The sequence below is a fragment of the Haliotis rufescens genome, unplaced genomic scaffold (genome assembly GCF_023055435.1).
Source record: "Haliotis rufescens isolate VD_foot unplaced genomic scaffold, xgHalRufe1.0.p SCAF_1, whole genome shotgun sequence".
Taxonomy (NCBI): Eukaryota; Metazoa; Mollusca; class Gastropoda; order Lepetellida; family Haliotidae; genus Haliotis; species Haliotis rufescens.
Window position 1 is genome coordinate 22,014,696 of NW_025963779.1, and position 19,200 is coordinate 22,033,895.

The following is a 19,200-nucleotide window of genomic DNA, read 5'->3' on the forward strand; positions in this document are numbered from 1 at the left end:
TTTATTATCTTAGATAGCGAACCAACACATCTGTCATAATTATGTAGTACTCCATAGTATAACAATGTAATCTGACCTTAGAGAGACAACCAACACTGCTGTCACTGAGTACGGTGACATGTAATCACCCATACCATAACAATCCTTTATTATCTTAGATAGCGAACCAACACATCTGTCATAATTATGTAGTACCCCATAGTATAACAATGTAATCTGACCTTAGACAGACAACCAACACTGCTGTCACTGAGTACGGTGACATGTAATCACCCATACCATGACAATCCTTTATTATCTTAGATAGCGAACCAACACATCTGTCATAATTATGTAGTACTCCATAGTATAACAATGTAATCTGACCTTAGACAGACAACCAACACTGCTGTCACTGAGTGCGGTGACATGTAATCACCCATACCATGACAATCCTTTATTATCTTAGATAGCGAACCAACACATCTGTCATAATTATGTAGTACTCCATAGTATAACAATCCAATCTGACCTTAGACAGACAACCAACACTACTTTCACATGTAACCACCCATACCATAACAATCCTTTATTATCTTAGATAGCGAGCCAACACATCTGTCATAATTATGTAGTACTCCATAGTATAACAATCCAATCTGACCTTAGACAGACAATCAACACTGCTGTCACTGAGTACGGTGACATGTAATCACCCATACCATGACAATCCTTTATTATCTTAGATAGCGAACCAACACATCTGTCATAATTATGTAGTACTCCATAGTATAACAATGTAATCTGACCTTAGACAGACAACCAACACTGCTGTCACTGAGTGCGGTGACATGTAATCACCCATACCATGACAATCCTTTATTATCTTAGATTGTGAAGCAACACATCTGTCATAATTATGTAGTACTCCATAGTATTACAATCCAATCTGACCTTAGACAGACAACCAACACTACTTTCACATGTAACCACCCATACCATAACAATCCTTTATTATCTTAGATAGCGAGCCAACACATCTGTCATAATTATGTAGTACTCCATAGTATAACAATCCAATCTGACCTTAGACAGACAACCAACACAGCTCTCACATGCAACCACCCACAGCATAACAATCCAACATGATCTTAGATAATGAACCAACACAGCGGTCATATGTGACAATCCTAGCATAGCAAACCCCCCCAACATAGCGTCGTATATCACGCGGATCAATTCATAGAATTACAGTCTAATCTGATCTCTGACAACGCCGCTAAAACGTCCAAAGCTAATGATCCAAGTATCTTTCATACTCTTTTCTGACATGTGCATGATGTGATCACGAGTCCCTATGATCTGGTGCTTTTGACACAAGTGAGTTTGGGTAAACGCCGCATAGAGGTGATGTGGGTGGAAAGCCCGAAGTGACACAGGGTCTCAAGAATATCGATATGATGCTGAAAAAAACTGCCTGACGCAATATTCACATACGCGCCGACCACAAGTTTGTCTCATGTAGGCTTTTGAAATGATCTAAAACTTTAATATAAGGATATTTGTTTGTTCAGAATATAATCCACGCCAGGAAACATCAATTCATAGTCACCAGTGATATAGCTAAATCTCAGGGAGGAATATCAATCTGTGGTCAGCAGTGTTACAGCAGTATTAGCCATATAACAGCTAAAGATCATGATTTATCTGTGGTCAGCAGTGTAACAGCAGTATTACAGCAATATCAGCCATATAACAGCTAAAGCTCATGGTCAATCTGTGGTCAGCAGCGTTACAGCAGTATTTGCCATATAACAGCTAAAGCTCATGGTCAATCTTTGGTCAGCAGTGTTACAGCAGTATTAGCCATATAACAGCTAAAGCTCATGATCCATCTATGGGCAGCAGTGTTACAGCAGTATAAGCCATATAACAGTTGAAACTCATGATCAATCTGTGGTCAGCAGTGTTACAGCAGTATTAGCCATATAACAGCTAAAGCTCATGATCAATCTATGGCCAACAGTGTTACAGCAGTATTAGTCATATAACAGCTAAAGATCATGATCAATCTGTGGTCAGCAGTGTTACAGCAGTATTAGCCATATAACAGCTAAAGCTCATGATCAATCTATGGCCAACAGTGTTACAGCAGTATTAGCCATATAACAGCTAAAGCTCATGATCAATCTGTGGTTAGCAGTGTTACAGCAGTATTAGCCATATAACAGCTTAAGATCATGATCAATCTGTGGTTAGCAGTGTTACAGCAGTATTAGCCATATAACAGCTAAAGATCATGATCAATCTGTGGTTAGCAGTGTTACAGCAGTATTAGCCATATAACAGCTAAAGCTCATGATCAGTCTGTGGTTAGCAGTGTTACAGCAGTATTAGCCTTATAACAGCTAAAGCTCATGATCAATCTGTGGCCAGCAGTGTTACAGCAGTATTAGCCATATAACACCTAAAGCTCATGATCAATCTGTGGTCAGCAGTGTTACAGCAGTATTAGCCATATAACAGCTAAAGTTCATGATCAATCTGTGGTTAGCAGTGTTACAGCAGTATTAGCCTTATAACAGCTAAAGCTCATGATCAAATCTGTGGTTAGCAGTGTTACAGCTGTATTAGCAATATAACAGCTAAAGCTCATGATCAATCTGTGGCCAGCTGTGTTACAGCAGAATTAGCCATATAACAGCTAAAGCTCATGATCCATCTATGGGCAGCAGTGTTACAGCAGTATAAGCCATATAACAGCTGAAACTCATGGTCAATCTGTGGTCAGCAGTGTTACAGCAGTATTAGCTATATTACAGCTAAAGCTCATGATCAATTTGTGGGGAGCAGTGTTACGGCAGTATTAGCCATATAACAGGTAAAGATCATGGTCAATCTGTTGTCAGCAGTGTTACAGCAGTATTAGCCATATAACAGCTAAAGATCATGGTCAATCTGTGGTCAGCAGTGTTGCAGCAGTATTTGCCATATAACAGCTAAAGCTCATGATCAATCTGTGGTTAGCAGTGGTACAGCAGTATTAGCCATATAACACCTAAAGATCATGGTCAATCTTTGGTCAGCAGTGTTACAGCAGTATTAGCCATATAACAGCTAAAGCTCATGATCAATCTATGGCCAACATTGTTACAGCAATATTAGCCTTATAACAGCTAAAGCTCGTGATCCATCTATGGGCAGCAGTGTTACAGCAGTATAAGCCATACAACAGCTGATACTCATGATCAATCTGTGGCCAACAGTGTTACAGCAGTATTAGCTATATAACAGCTAAAGCTCATGATCCATCTATGGGCAGCAGTGTTACAGCAGTATAAGCCATATAACAGCTGAAACTCATGGTCAATCTGTGGTCAGCAGTGTTGCAGCAGTATTTGCCATATATAACAGCTAAAGCTCATGATCAGTCTGTGGTCAGCAGTGTTACAGCAGTATTAGCCATATAACACCTAAAGCTTATGGTCAATCTGTGGCCAACAGTGTTACAGCAGTATTAGCCATATAACAGCTAAAGCTCACGATCCATCTGTGGGCAGCAGTGTTATATCAGTATTAGCCATATAACAGCTGAAGCTCATGGTCAATCTGTGGTCAGCAGTGTTACAGCAGTATTAGCCATATAACACCTAAAGCTCATGGTCAATCTGTGGCCAGCAGTGTTACAGCATTATTAGCTATAAAACAGCTGAAACTCTATATTCTTATTCTTATTCCATAAGACGACTCTGCTTTTGAACTTGAAAAGGGTTTTGTCGCTGTTATTATTGTCATAATAATCATCGTGATCGTCCACTTTTGAACTGCTACGAAGGTTAAAAGAGGAGAAAGACAAATGCCCTATGTGGTATAGTGGTGTACATGTAAATAAACCGATAAACCCTTTCCATACCCAATAGAAATCTCTGCATAAATCAGAGTTGATTGTACGTTTCCGACAATATAATGAGCATGTGTTAATGAATCACTATCAAATAGTAATGATACCAGGTGTTCGCGAAAAGTCAAGTCAATTGTTCACCTGAAAAAGCACGGGAACACATGGTACAAGTCAAAATAAGGCATTGCATCGGCATCATTTTTGTCACTGATACGTAAATTTGAAAGAGTCCTCCACATGTCTACCATAAAACGTTTTGAAAGCTTTACTGAGGCCTTGAATGTTGTAACCTTGATCATACAACTTCTGAGCAAGAGTCGCGGATCGTATGACGCTCTTTGAAATCTTGGTAGAAAGAGCATGCTCAGTTGTATCTCAAAAGTTGTGATATGTAAACACCAAAGGCAGGAATGTTGATCGACATGAAGGGAAAGTTGACTTTAGGAAAGAGTGTTTTGTCACCCTGAATTTTTATGCAGAGTTCTTTCTATGAAACAGATGAGGCGGCCTCATTGGTCTCCTTTATTTCAAGTACAGGTGGAGAAATCAGTGGAAGGGAATTTGCTATTTGATTGATATCAGATCCTCGATATACCTGAAGTTCTTGGCCAAAATGCCTTGTTTTGACTTTGCCAATCCGAACAGAAATTCCGATTCATATGCATAAAGAAACAGATCCGCAAGAAGGAGCACAATTTGTGCCCATGGGGATGCCTGCTTCTTGCCTAAATGTCTTACCCCCAAATTTTACGTAGATGTTATCAATTAGGAAGTCCAACATTTCACATGTTTTCTCAGGAAACTTCAGATGGCATTTGCTTTCAGTTTTTGACTAATTGTCCTGAGCCTCTGAATATAGATACGTAACTGTATCTGTAGGAAATCAATTGTTGCGACATAATTGAACTTGGTTCGTCTCTGAGAATGCCGAAATTCAAGCAAATCTTTTGCGCTTTTGAGAATTCAGATGGTATTAATTCCTCGTGTCTCAAATACTTTCTGTGAAATTAAAGAATGTCCTTCCTTGATTGTATTAATAATTGTGGTAAATCTATGCGATAGGGTTTGTTTGGTTGGTTTGTTTATTGTTTAACGCCAGACTATCCAGTGTCATGGTGTGGGGCGGCATCAGTCATAACCATCGAACAGAGCTCCATGTTTGTCGTGGAAGAGTTAATGCCCTTTACTACAGGAATAACATATTGGCAAATCACGTCATCCCATTCTTTCATCAGCACCAGGATATGCAAAACCTTCCAGCAAGAGCGCACACAGCACGTGTTTCAACACAGTACCTAGCGAACAATATTGTGCCTCTGCTTCCATGGCCAGGCCTGTCACCCGATCTATCGCCAATTGAACATCTATGGGATTACCTTGGTCAACGCCTCTCACGTCGTCCGCAAGTACAGAACCTGAGAGAACTTGAAGATACACTACGTCAAGAGTGGAATGCCCCAGAACACTCTTCGCAGACTTATTCGATCAATGAGAAGACGTTGCATGGCCTGTGTTGCTGTCAATGGCGGACATACCAGATATTGACTTTTCATTTTAACCCTATGTGTCTTCCTTACACTGATGACGTAATTGTAATTACTGTGTGGTATTACTGTTTCCTTTGTCGTCTTTTTTAATAATCCGTCTGTCTGTTCTAATCAAAATCGGTCATTGCTCAAGTTGTTTTTGTAATATTTCAAGATTTATTGCTGGTGCGTTTTCATGCTGTTCAGTATAATATATCTTGTACTGGTTCTAATGTTTGTAAACACGCAGGTTATCAGGGCCTGGTTTAAAGAAAGCAACAGATGTACGAGTTTTAGGTTTGGCAACATCGGATAAATAATGCAAGCTACTTCTTCTTGTTAGTGTAATTGAGTTATCTATTTCTGTGTTCAGCAGAGACAGAGTAACGATCGCTTCTTCATTTGCATTCAGCGTTATTCACAGTTAATCAATTACAATCATAACACATTATTAAGTATAGATTACCATCTTAAGTACAAACAACTTGTTTTAACACCATTTGGAAGCGATTCATAAACACATACTCATGATATAGTCGGAATCGTACAATAGACTCTTATGAATGCGGAAAGGGTTTTGTCGCTTTTATTTACAGAACATTCTATTCAAGAGATTGACAATTAATTACCCTAGAGTTTTTGTCCAAATAAACATTAATAGACAGGCCACATTATATACTGAACCGCAAAAAAACGTCACCATGGCTAGATATATGAGATTGGTTGGTTTGTTGTTTAACGCCGCACTCAGCAATATTCCAGCTATATGACGGCGGTCTGTAAATAATCGAGTCTGGACCAGACAATCCAGTGATTAATAACATGAGCATCGATCCACACAATTGGGACCGATGACATGTATAAACCAAGTCAGCGAGCCTGACCAACCAATCCTGTTAGTCGCCTTTTACGACAAGCATAGTCGCCTTTTTACGGCAAGCATGGCCCAGAATATGTGGAGGGCGTCATGGAACATGATAAATACAAACTTCTTTGGAATAGGCCCGTATACAGTCTCAGACGTATCAAGGCCAACAAACCTGACCTTGTCTTTTTATAATATATCCAATGAAATAATTTACATTATTGTATTTTCTGTCCCTTTTGACACTTAAGTGATTGTCAAGATTCAGGAAAAAACATGGCAAATATTCGGACATGGCTTTCGAAATGTCACGCTTGCATCACAAGTAACAAGTTGTCCGACTCCCCATTGTTCTCGGTGCCTTAGGTTTGGTACCTCCCAATCTGGTGACTGACATTAGGAGAGTACCCGGGTTTGCTTCCAGGAATACAGCCCTTCTGTCAATCTGGGTAATGCAGAGGGCTGTAGTGTTGGGGAGTCTTCACATTCTCCGAAAAGTTCTGGGTGAGTTTGACTTGGCAGCGCTTCCTGGGAGAAGTCCCATTCGCTGTCTGGCGTAACAGGCGTGACTTTGCCAGGATCACCCAAACCGTCTTTGCTGCATTTTTTATTTCAATCTGTACATAAGGATAAAACACTGAACGCTAAAAACAATAGGGCTTCCAGGAGCATCAATTATGAAAACATCCCAATTCTCTCATTACTTAACGAAAAGAAAACTTGCAGAAATAGTCCTGAGTCCTAGGCTATTCATCCCATCTGCCTCTTATGAACTCACCAAACAATAGTTTCCCTCTGTTGTTTTTTGTTAACCTACGCATGTTTACCCCTCTGATTAATGATAATTGTTGTCAGTTTAGGTTGTACGGTTTAGGAAATATGCTCCGGACAAACAATGATGACAGACGGACGGGCAGACAGACAGACAGACAGACGGACGGACAGAGGGACATACTGATGGCTATATCCCCCCGTCATTATATTTTGGGGGGATAAAAAAGTCCTAAAACATGTAGCTTCAAGAGGGCTGTCACAGGAAGAACATATGAAGCGATTCATAGTTGTTGAGCCCATTGAAGGAATTAAATATGTGACAGTCTGTCCCTGCACAGAAGAATACAACTGTTCAAAATCTACAGTTTTTACTGTTCAGCGAGGGGATGGTAGTTACTCCCTTCCGGTTGGGCATTGACAGTGCTGACCCCCTGTGTCTTACCCTTCACTTGCATTGCAGCAGGCACAGGGACTACAACAGAATGTCAGCATGTCCGGGCATTGTTCGAGTATTTTGGGTGAACAATGCAGGCCACTGCTTCTTGTTGGTGTCATTGGCGTTGCTATTTAGGTGTACATTAGAGGCTTAGTAACGACCGCTTCTTAATTGGTGTTTAGGATCACAGTTAATGAATTATAATCATTACACATTATTAAGTATAAATTACTTCAAAAGATTGAAAGCTGATAATCCTTTCGAGTATTGTCACACTTGTCGACAAAATATAATATATTTGAATTAAAGAGAAGAAGCTTCATTAAACATCTTAATTACGCACCCTGGAAACGTTCACGGCTGATCGCGGCCAATGGTTAACTTGGTGGTGTTATGAATAAAAGATGTTGGTCGATGTTAGAAAGATTCTAACAGTTATTTACCAAACTGACTTTTCATTCCAGAAGACACGAAGGTAAGATGCACATATCCTTCTGCTTTGTTTGTTTATTGTTTAACGCAGCACTCAGCAATATTCCAGCTATTGAGAACCCGTGAAGATTCGGGGTAGAATAGGTCTTCAGCAACCCATGCTTGCCGTAACAGGTGACTATGCTTGTCGTAAAAGGCGACTAACGGGATCGGGTGGTAAGGCCCGCTGATTTGGTTGATGCATGTTATCGATCCCAATTGCGAGGATCGATGTTCATGATGTCAATCACTGGATTGTCTGGTCCAGACTCGGTTATTTACAGACAGCCGTCATATAGCTGGAATATTGCTGAATGCGGCGTAAAACAACAAACCAAACGAAACCAAAAATAATTGAGACTTACACTGGCTGGTTGGTTGGTTGGTTTGTTGTTTAACGCCAATGCTTGTCGTAAAAGGCGACTATGCTTGTCGTAAGAGGCGACTAACGGGATCGGGTGGTCAGGCTCGCTGACTTGGTTGATGCATGTCATCGATCCCAATTGCGTGGATCGATACTCATGATATTAATCGCTGGATTGTCTGGTCGAGACTCGATTATTTACAGACTGCCGTCATTAGCTGGAATATTGCTGGATGCGGCGTTAAACAATAAACCAACCAATCAATTATATTGATATGTATGTTCCTTATGATTACAGATGACGTTGCAATTTCAAACTAAAGGTGTCTTCATCGCTTTTCTGACAGCTGCTGTGGTATATACTACGGGTAATACAACCATTGTGACTGTCAGTCATTGTAACAATGCAAATACAATGCCATACATTATGGAATGCACGTGATGGAATCTTCCAGTTAATCTATAAAGTTAATGATTAAAGAGATAATCATTGAAAATTCGATTTCACGAAAGTAATGTCTGCCTTCTTGATCACTGATGCATATCGAATGTTATGCATTATATTTGTAAAATGTTCATGCGAATAACATGAATGTAGGGCAGGGATAAGCATGGCAACAAAAAACCTCTCTCTGTTTTAAATACTAGTAAGCCAGAAAGTAATATATAAATATGTATGTTTTGCAAATTTTAGCCCGCGTCCCGCGGTGTAAGTTTGCCTATACCTTCCATACAACTCCGGGTTCTTGGAACGAGGCTTTGGCAGAATGTGAAGGAAGAAATGAAACTCTGCTACAACTCAACAGCCTACAGAAACTGGAAGACTTCCGTTACATACCACTCTCCTGGGGATCGTGAGTATATGTACTTCTTCCGCGCAATTCTTCTCAAAGACCGACTGTCATCTCTTTAAAGGTGTGGTTTGATAGTTGCGCATCACAACGTCACATACAATGTGAGATACCATTTCGTTGGTATCAAGGCTGGAATAGTGCTTGAAAATGACGGAAGCCGCCATAAAACTAAAAAGTACTCAACCACTCACTTATATTTTGTTTAATGTTTGTTTGTTTGTTGTTTCACGCCGCATTCCGCAATATTCCAGCTATATGACGGCGGTCTGTAAAATAATCTAGTCTGGCACTAGATTCCGGGATAGAATAGGTCTTCAGGAACCCATACTTGCCGTAAAAGGTGACTATGCTTGTCGTAAAATGCGACTAACGGGGTCAGATGGTCAGGCTTGCTGACTTGGTTGATGCATGTGATCAATCCCAATTGCGTGGATCGGTGCTCATGATGTCAATCACTGGATTGTCTGTTCAAGACTCGATTATTTTACAGACCGCCGTCATATAGCTGGAATATTGCTGAGTGCGGCGTTAAACAACAAACAAACAAACAACAAATCTGGACCGTATTAAATGTTGATACGAGTTTTTGCATGCACTGAAGCCTGATGGTGTTATCAATATTTTTGGTTGCATTTTGGAAGCCCCGAGTAAAAACGCAACATAAAAAACGAATCGCCAAAACGCGCCATTTCATTAAATATGTGGGTATCATGCACCACAGGAGTCCGTCTCTAAAAATAGAAGCCCTCATGCATATTCATGGTCATGAATATGCATGAGGGCGTCTATTTTCAGATACGGACTCCTGTGCATGCACCCATTTCTCGCGAAATCGAAAATGCACGAACTCTCACCAACTGTAGTGGGTATAAACCCGGTAGCCAATTCTTGGACCTACGTAGGTCTTCAGCAACCCATGCTTGCCGTAGCAGGTGACTATGCTTGTCGTAAAAGGCGACGTTCGGGTGGTCAGGCTCGCTGACTTTGTTGATGCATGTCATCGATCCCAATTGCGTGGATCGATTATTTACAGACCGCCGTCATATAGCTGGAATATTGCTGAGTGCGGCGTAAAACAACCAACCAACCAACCAAACCAATCTTGGACCTACCACTCCTTGGTCAACAATGCCACGCCTAACTCAAATTCAGAGAAACCAGGGTATCGGACGTTTGGAAGCTGGAGAGTCTGTCCAAGATGTTGCCCGTCATTTCAACGTTAACATAACCACAATTTACCATCTCCTGCATCGATACAGACCACAGATGACCTTCATCGGAGCGGTCGTCCTTAGGTCACCACACCTCGACAAAATCGGCAGATTACCCGTCAACAACAGCGACATCCGTTCCTAATTGCAATTGAAAGTGCTCGACAGACCATAGGAACACATAATCGACACTGTGATCCGACGTCTCCGTTCCAACAACCTCAGATGTTGCCGACCAGCACGTCGTCCTGTTCTCCAACCACGGCATCGACAAGCACGACTTCAGTGGTCACAGGGTCATCACAATTGGCGTCATCGTGAGTGGAGGCGTGTCATCTTCTCTGATGAAAGTCGCTTTTGTGTCTCCCATGCAGACGGTAGAGTCAGAACTTGGCGGCGTCGAGGTGATCGTATCGCTGACAGAAACGTTGTGGAAAGGGATCCATGGGGTGGACCTAGCGTCATGATATGGGCAGGGATTGGACTTAATGCGAGACTTGGACCCATGTGCTTTCTGAATGTTGGTCAAGGTCGGGGACACGGCGTCACTGCTCAGCGGTATATCGACCAAGTGATCAGACCCCACGTTGTTCCATTTTTTGCACAACATCAACAACACATTTTCCAGCAGGACAACGCTCGTCCCCATGTTGCCAGAGCTACCATGGCCTTTCTGCAACAACACAACATCCGTGTTCTACCGTGGCCAGCCCTCAGCCCTGATGTGAACCCCATCGAACACTTGTGGGATGAGGATCAAAGGCGTCTGCACAATGTGCGCCCAGTCCCCACAACTGCCGATGAACTACGCAAAGCTGCTCTAGATGTGTGCAGGAGGATCCCTAGGGCCTTCACAAATCGTCTGATCCACTCAATGTACAGGAGATGTGTGGCAGTGATCAATGCAAATGATGGTCACACCAGGTATTGACTGACATTTTGGGTATTGACCCGAAACTGTGTAAGCCCTTAACATTTATAAAAAACAATTATGTCATCTGCCTTTTAATCCATTAAACTGTCTTCAGTCAATTTTTTGTCAATCTTGCCCAATAAGTATTTCTTGTCTTTACTGTTGAAAATAGATAACATGATTACTGCATACTCGACTTGAGTTTCTTTAGCGTGTGAGTATATTTCAAATTTGGTAATAATACGAAAGAATGTCCCTCAAAAATCATGAAAACTTTCCATGGCCAGTTGAAATACTTTACGTTTTATCCAAATTAATAAAACGTTGAAATCGGTAACACAAAATAGTAACAATATATATGCGATATGTATTGAGAGGTTTTTTTAGCGTATTTTGGACCTAACCTTATCTCAGTCTGTAGTGTACAGTCACATAGCCTACCGTTTTAAGTAAAACAATGAAAAGTTTAACCTGGAGAATAAGACCGATGGAAATGTCAAAATTTATAATTTGTTACAAGGTCATTCTACGTACCTACTTTCCAAAGGTCCTTTATTGAATGGTGACACTCAGGATACAAAAAAGCAGAAGTTACCGACGTGAACCGGAGTCGCTATTTGTATTTACGAATATCACGTGATTTTGAAACGCGTTTTGATTGGCTGCGTGCGTAAAACGTATTGCATGAAAATAGAGCATGTCCTGTTTCGTCCATCAAGATGAACACGTTAAAAGTTAGTCCGACCAGTCTGTTCACGCGATGCCATGTGTTGCATGCAAAAATGTATAACACTGGTTGTACCGTGTGAATACCCCGTCAGACGCCAAACATCTATTATTGATTTGTAACATGACGTGTATAGTACTCCAGCATGTACATTTAGTTATATATCCCATCCTGTTTTAGTTTTTGTTTGTTTGTTTGTTTGTTGTTTAACGCCGCACTCCCCGCGTCTGCCGAGATGCCTGTCACATCACACATATTTCACACCCAGCTACGATACTAACATCTCTTAATTCACCATACCATTAACAATCATTAGACAAATTGTCTAAGTCACTTATATAAACGGTCCAACCGATATATTCATGTGTGAAACCCAACCCTGTGCTAGGAAACCTACCAGTAGGCCTACTCGTTTGAAAATATAAACAAAATAATTTTACATGTTAACGTTTTCTGCTATTTCGATGGATTCAGTCGTCAATTTGTTGCATCCATCAGCTTAGAGTATTGCAAATATGTTTGTTTGTTTGTTGTTTAACGCTGGTCTCAGCAATATTCCAGCTATATGACGGCGGTCTGTAAATAATCGAGTCTCGACCAGACAATCCAGTGATTAATATCATGAGCATCGATCCACGCAATTGGGATCGATGACATGCATCAACCAAGTCAGCAGACTGACCACCCGATCCCGTTAGTCGCCTTTTACGACCAGCATAGTCGCCTGTTTTAGTGGCTCAGAACAGAATAAATTATGTCTGTCTGCTAAACGTGTGCTCGCTTTGGCTTTCCAGCTACATTAAGCTGACAAGCCGTGATACACTTGAAACCCCAAAGCAACGATGTAACTAAATCACTCAATTATTGAAAGTGCTTCTTAACACGTTATCATTTTAAGAAAACCTGTTTGGATTGGTGTGTATGACTGGTCTCCGCCCGAAATGAAGTACACGTGGACCGGATGTACTTCTGCTGACCAGTCAGCTAGTTGGCCTTGGCACCCAGTCGAACCGGATGATCTACTTAACAGTCATTGCCTGCGTGTGCACAAATGGTTATGGTGGACCACACCTTGCACGAGGAGGATTAGTTTCATCTGTGAGAAATGTGAAGGCAAGTGAATCCAAATGGAATAGCTATTTACGATTTTATTTATTTATAGCTACGGATTGGCAATGTTGTTGTTTTTGTTTGTTTCTTGTTTAACGCCGCACACAGCAATATTCCAGCTATATGACGGCGGTCTGTAAATAATCGAGTCTGGACCAGACAATCCAGTGATTGGCATCATGAGAATCGATCCACGCAATTGGGATCGATGACATGCATCAACCAAGTCAGCAAGCCTGACCACCCGATCCCGTTAGTCGCCTCTTACGGTGGATTGGCAATACGATTATAGATTCCATATACTGGATTCCAGAAAAGATATACAAAGGAGGATATATATGCCCAGTGGATATATATAGATATCTCCAGTATGGGATATATTTTGTTTCATGTTTGTTTTTTTAAACGCCGCACTCAGCAATATTCCAACTGTGTGACGTCTGTAAATAATCGAGTCTGGACCATACGGGTGTCCCAGTCGTCTACGGCGCCGCAATTCGCTGTGCAGAATTGAGTTCTCCAGGAAGCCTGGTATGCATGGCTTGTGTAAGGAGATTTGTTTCCAGCAAAACTGGCCTGCATAGCTACAAAGTGGTTCATGCACATTCAGTTAATCGCAATGTAAACGTCAAGTTACATGTTAAAATATATGCACACCATTAATTATAGAAATTTGGGAGCAACCCAGATGTTACATTGATGTCATGTTGAACCATTTGATGGATATATGAGTTGTTTGATGGTAAACCTGTGTTCACATATTACCACTTGTCAAGAGAGAAGAGAGATAAGTTGAGCCCATATATATTTCTGTAAAAAAGTTTCTCTCCCTTTTAAACTATTGTATTCTCAAATAATCGACGATAACCATACATTTGTTCTCAATTTACCAGGCAGAAATTAAATTGTGAATTCTAAAGGTTCATTTTTAGTAACGCCCCCAGCTTAATATGTACTTTTTTGTTCTTTTTGAAAGGAAGTTGTACCTTTATGGTGCTAAATAACGTTACACTGAAAGGCAATGCCAATGTGACGTCAGCTAGATCTATGACCCAAACTGAGTGCCGTGATTTCTGTCTCACCTACCATGCTGAGGAGAAGGAATGTGCAGCCTTCTCCCACGACAAAAGGACTGACACGTGTTTGCTGCTCCAGCAGACATGTATCTACATTTCTGATTCTCCAACAACCAGTTCTGACCGGAACTCCATCACTGCCGTCAAGAAATGTTACGACTGTAGGTCAAATATAAGCTACCAAACCATTTCCATAATTATAAGAAATCTCAACAAAAAGTCCATTGTACGATTCCGACTACATCATAATTATCCCCCGCCCCAACGAAGTGCGTCCGTGTGTGCGTGTGTGTGCGCGTCCCGAAATCGTTTCCGGAGCATAACACAGAAACCGTTAAATATATCTCTACGAATCTTTGCATGTCTATCAGACTGATGCTGAACTGGTGCCTTTTGCTATTTGGGAATTTTAGGAATTTTTATTTTGTACGTTTCCCTGGCAACAAGTTGGACTTAGGTTCTATAAGGGTGGTGTTCATGTCCGGAGCGTAACTCCAAAACTGTTAAATACTTTCTTACAAATCTTTGCATGTCTACCAGGCACATACTGTTCGTTTCCGGAGCGTAACTCAAAAACCGTTAAATACTTTCTTACAAAACCTTTTTTACTTAGTGATAAGTGTCTTCAATAAGTGTCTTCTCAAAAACTACTGATGTTACATGTATGAAACTTTGCAGCTTATCTATACATATCAAGACTGAGTTCTAAAATTGGTGCCATAATTTATTTATTCCAGCGAAGGGACCTTTCGTTAGAATTAATTTCTAACCTGAACAGATTTTCTCAAATTTTCAGATAACATCTAAAGCCATCCTAGTGCTTATCACTTCTTAAGGCTTTATGGGATGCCGAGTTCTGTCCCTTGAGCACACCTGAAATCTATGCTCGTGGGGTCCAAACCCAGTTCACTCTGATTTTGTTTCTTGGTTTCTCAGCACCATACCCGTGTCCAAGGATTGCACCACATTAAGGTTACCCGCCGTGGTATAACGGGAATATTGTTAAAAAAAGGTGTTAAACCAAACTCACTCACTCATCGTGGGGGATAATGATAACGCTGTTTTCTTGTTACATGTATATGTGTTTATGAATCACAAGCAAATAGATATAATACCAAGTGTTCCCGTAAAGGGGAACATATCCTGCCTTACCGCTGGCACAACTCACAAAGGCCAAGTCAGTCGTTCACCTCGATAAAACACGGGAACATATGGTACAAGTCAAAATCGGGAGTTGCATCGGACATAACCCTAATCAAACATCATGTTTAACATTCATTATCCAAAGACGCCTGTATTGATATTAGTCCTTTGTTCAACAACGGTTGCAAAACCAGATGTGAGACTAAATTTTGTATTTAAAAAAACATCTTGCAACAATGTATTTTTGTGAATAATGTGAATCATTATAGTTTTTCCGAGTAATTTCTGGGACAGTTTTACAACTCACCGTGTTTATGTTCTAGTCCACACCTCTGATGAGCCTCTTCGGTATTCCGACAATGTTAAACAGCTCAACAGCATCTGTACCACGCTGAACTCTCAGAATGAATGTATGGATGCACAAGGCGCACCAGATGCATCAAGTAGCAGTCATGTCGGGTTAGCATCTTCTCTTGCTCCCACGCAGTCATCGGACTGGCGGCTGTTGTCGCCGTCCCTGTCTGACGTCAATGAAGTGGCATCCGTAGTGGCTGTGGATACAAAAACAACATCTGGTCTTCACACGAGGAGCATAAAGTCGCCAGAGACATCGCCTTCGGAATTACAACCATCTTTGCCGATATTGCACCAAACTGACACAGCGGGACCTGCATTGCCGTCGCCGACACAGATTCAAGACAGCGCCAGTACCTTGCATTACGATGGTTCAGCGGGACCTGCATTGCCGTCGCAGACACAGGTTCAAGACAGCGCAACTACCTTGCATTACGATGCTTCAGCGGGACCTGCATTGCCGTCGCAGACACAGATTCAAGACAGCGCAAGTACTTCGCATCGAGATGAAACAGCAGATGTATTACAGACACAGGTTCCAGACATGACCAGAACATGTGAGAGATAGGGATGTATTTCTTCTTATGTGCTAGTCCTTTGTTATGAAAAATGACATAACGATATTATACTAACTCGACCCTCTACTCTTGAGTCACACTGCTCACAAGACGTATCTGACATGTTTTAGATTATACAACCAATGATAATAATCTAATAATGTTATCTTTCATTGTAGGCCTCTGCCGGTGTTCTGCTTTTCACATTGCCAATAACGCTCAAGCACCTGCCATTAATCAGTCAAAACTGCGAGTTGATCGACATAACCTTTCGAGCTACAGACGTCGCCTTACCTCGGCTGTTGATGATCGCCCGTCCGCCCGTGTTGTTGGGTCTGTGTTGGGAGTAGCCTTGCTTGTTACAGTTGGTGTGGTCATCGTGCTGATGGATGTCACTGCGGTCCTGAAGACGTTGCTGACACACAAGACCCCACCGGTTAAAACTCTGATTGCGGTGAGGGAGATTCGGACTTAGATATCGTTGATTTGGAACATGGACACTATAAAGTCCACATAATAACTGTAGTGCATAACGTAGATGATTATCTGGGAGGGGAACGATGTTCTGAAACATTCACATGATTACAATACATTTGTCCTGACACGTAACTCGATTAATGTTTAGGGGAACATTGTACTCAAACTTGTTATTTTAAATCAACTACTTTGTTGTTGTAATAGTGTGAATTAATTCATTTTATATTCATATACTATATCATGAAATACATTAGACAGTATTTCAGTAATGTCACAGTGGGTAAACTTGATGACAGAGGAAAGCCTGTAGTGATACACATCTTGTAGTGAGTGAGTTTGATTTATCGCCGCTTTTAACAGTATTCCAGTTACATCGCGGCGTGTCAGCTTAGACGACTGGGTACAAGCCTTGGACGTTTACAAAGAACAAATATAGGCTGGAGTTAATAAACACAAACTGGACGTTAAGTAGTATCTCCTTTCATCCTGATCTGGAAGGTCACAGAGAGAAAAACAACAACTTCAGATCCACAAGTCAGCCCGAATCCCATGTTCGGGAACTTTTTTGTGAAAAGTAATTTGTGGTATGACAGGATCTTTTCATAATGGAGTTGCATGGTTTGTAAAGCCTTACCAGAGAACAGGTGAAAATAATGTTTGAACATACCTATATCGGTAGAGGTTAATATGCACGAGTGTGTGTGTGTGTTTGTGGGGTGGGGGGGTGGGTGGGGTGGGGTGGGGGGGGGGGGGGGGGGTGGGGGGGGGGGGGGCTGCTTGTACTATTCCGGACTGATGCCTATTTATAGTGCTAACCCACTGAGATACCATGCCGCAGTTTAACATGAATAACCCACTTAGACACAGAATACTGACTCGGAGCCGACCAGTCCTTGTTTCAACCCCTTAATGCCGAGCGCCAGACAGGGTGTAACAACAAGTTCCACCTTTTAACGTCTTTTGGTGTGACGCGGCCGGGGATCGAACACCGGACCTTCCGCTCTCCGGGGGACGCTCTACCACTTGTCCACGGAGGCGGTCCAATCGTAACAGAAAAACAGACATTCTACCTATGACACTGTACTGTTTCTTGATCAACTTGCAAATAGCGTAATGAGTTATGAGTTGTCATATACGTTGCTAGACATTCGTCTAGATATGCTAATTTCGTTGGTTTGTGTTTGTAATGTGTGGACTGAGTGAAAAGTAGATTTTAATCAAAATACAAAACACAATCCATAAACATAGTATATAAGTATCAAGGTTTGATTCGCAAATGGCTCCCTGAACTGCTAACATGTTGGTTGGTTGGTTTGTTGTTTAACGCCGCACTCAGCAATATTTCAGCTATATGACGGCGGTCGGTAAATAATCGAGTCTGGACCAGACAATTCAGTGATTGATATCATGAGCATCGATCAACGCAATTGGGATCGATGATGCTTACATGTACAGTGTATGCCATGTGATCGAAATATGACCATTTTGAATACGTAAAGTTGTAATTTTACCGGAAAGGTACAGTGTCAACGCTGAGTGGTATATAGAAAGGCGTGTAGTTGAGACAATAACGCAGCCTAGTCTTTGAAATAAATAACGTTGATTTTGTCATATGCTGACATTTAACAAGCTAAAATTGCAAGTGATGACTGTCCCAACTGTTCATTATGAACGTAACGGTTTAAACATTATAGATGTCCTCCACAGCTCTGAAACGTCTTTCGCGATGCTATCCCATGCTATGCCCGTTACAGATAGTTTACACACCGCTTTGCTCATTGATACTTATTTTAATGTATAAGGGCGGTCGGGTAGCCTAGTGGTTAAAAAGTTCGCTCGTCACGCCCAAGACCCGGGTTCGATTCCCGACATGGGTACAATGTGTGAAGCCCACTTCTGGTGTCCCCCGCCTTGATATTGCTGGAATATTGCTAAAAGCGGCGTAAAACTATACTCTCACTCACTCACTTTAATGTATATGGTGATCATGCTTGCTGACCTGGTTGACAGCGTGGCACCGTATCCCAACGAGGTAGATCATTGCTCACGATACGAGACTATCTGATCCAGATTCGATTGACTGGTGTGGTGGGAGTATTGCTCGTCGCGGTGTTAGGCATCAAACAAGTACTGACTTGTTTGTGAATATTGTATGAGTGGCGATTGACTGGTGTGGTGGGAGTATTGCTCGTCGCGGTGTTAGGCATCAAACAAATACTGACTTGTTTGTGAATATTGTATGAGTGGCGGGTGCTTACGCTTTTCGCGAACACCGGTTTTATCACTGATTTTCAATGATCAATTCATGTAATTTTCATTACTGTTTTGCCTTTTACGCACTGTGGAATATGTTTCGGCAGATAATCGAGACTGTTTATTTTATGTCGTTGACAATTTTAACTATGATCGTTTTTTAATGTAATGTAAGGGAACTGTCGCTTTTGCACTATAGTGATAGTACA

The 19,200-nt window shown here is 41.4% G+C and overlaps 1 protein-coding gene across 1 annotated transcript; it reads left to right on the top strand.

The window, feature by feature from the left end:
• The first annotated feature begins 14,178 nt into the window (after positions 1–14,178).
• LOC125384479 lies at positions 14,179–16,809 on the top strand. The gene is made up of 3 exons (XM_048403889.1): positions 14,179–14,368; positions 15,674–16,261; positions 16,441–16,809. The coding sequence occupies exons 1-3, from the start codon at positions 14,179–14,181 to the stop codon at positions 16,734–16,736; spliced, it is 1,074 nt and encodes a 357-aa protein (XP_048259846.1). The 3' UTR covers positions 16,737–16,809.
• The last annotated feature ends 2,391 nt before the right edge of the window (positions 16,810–19,200 follow it).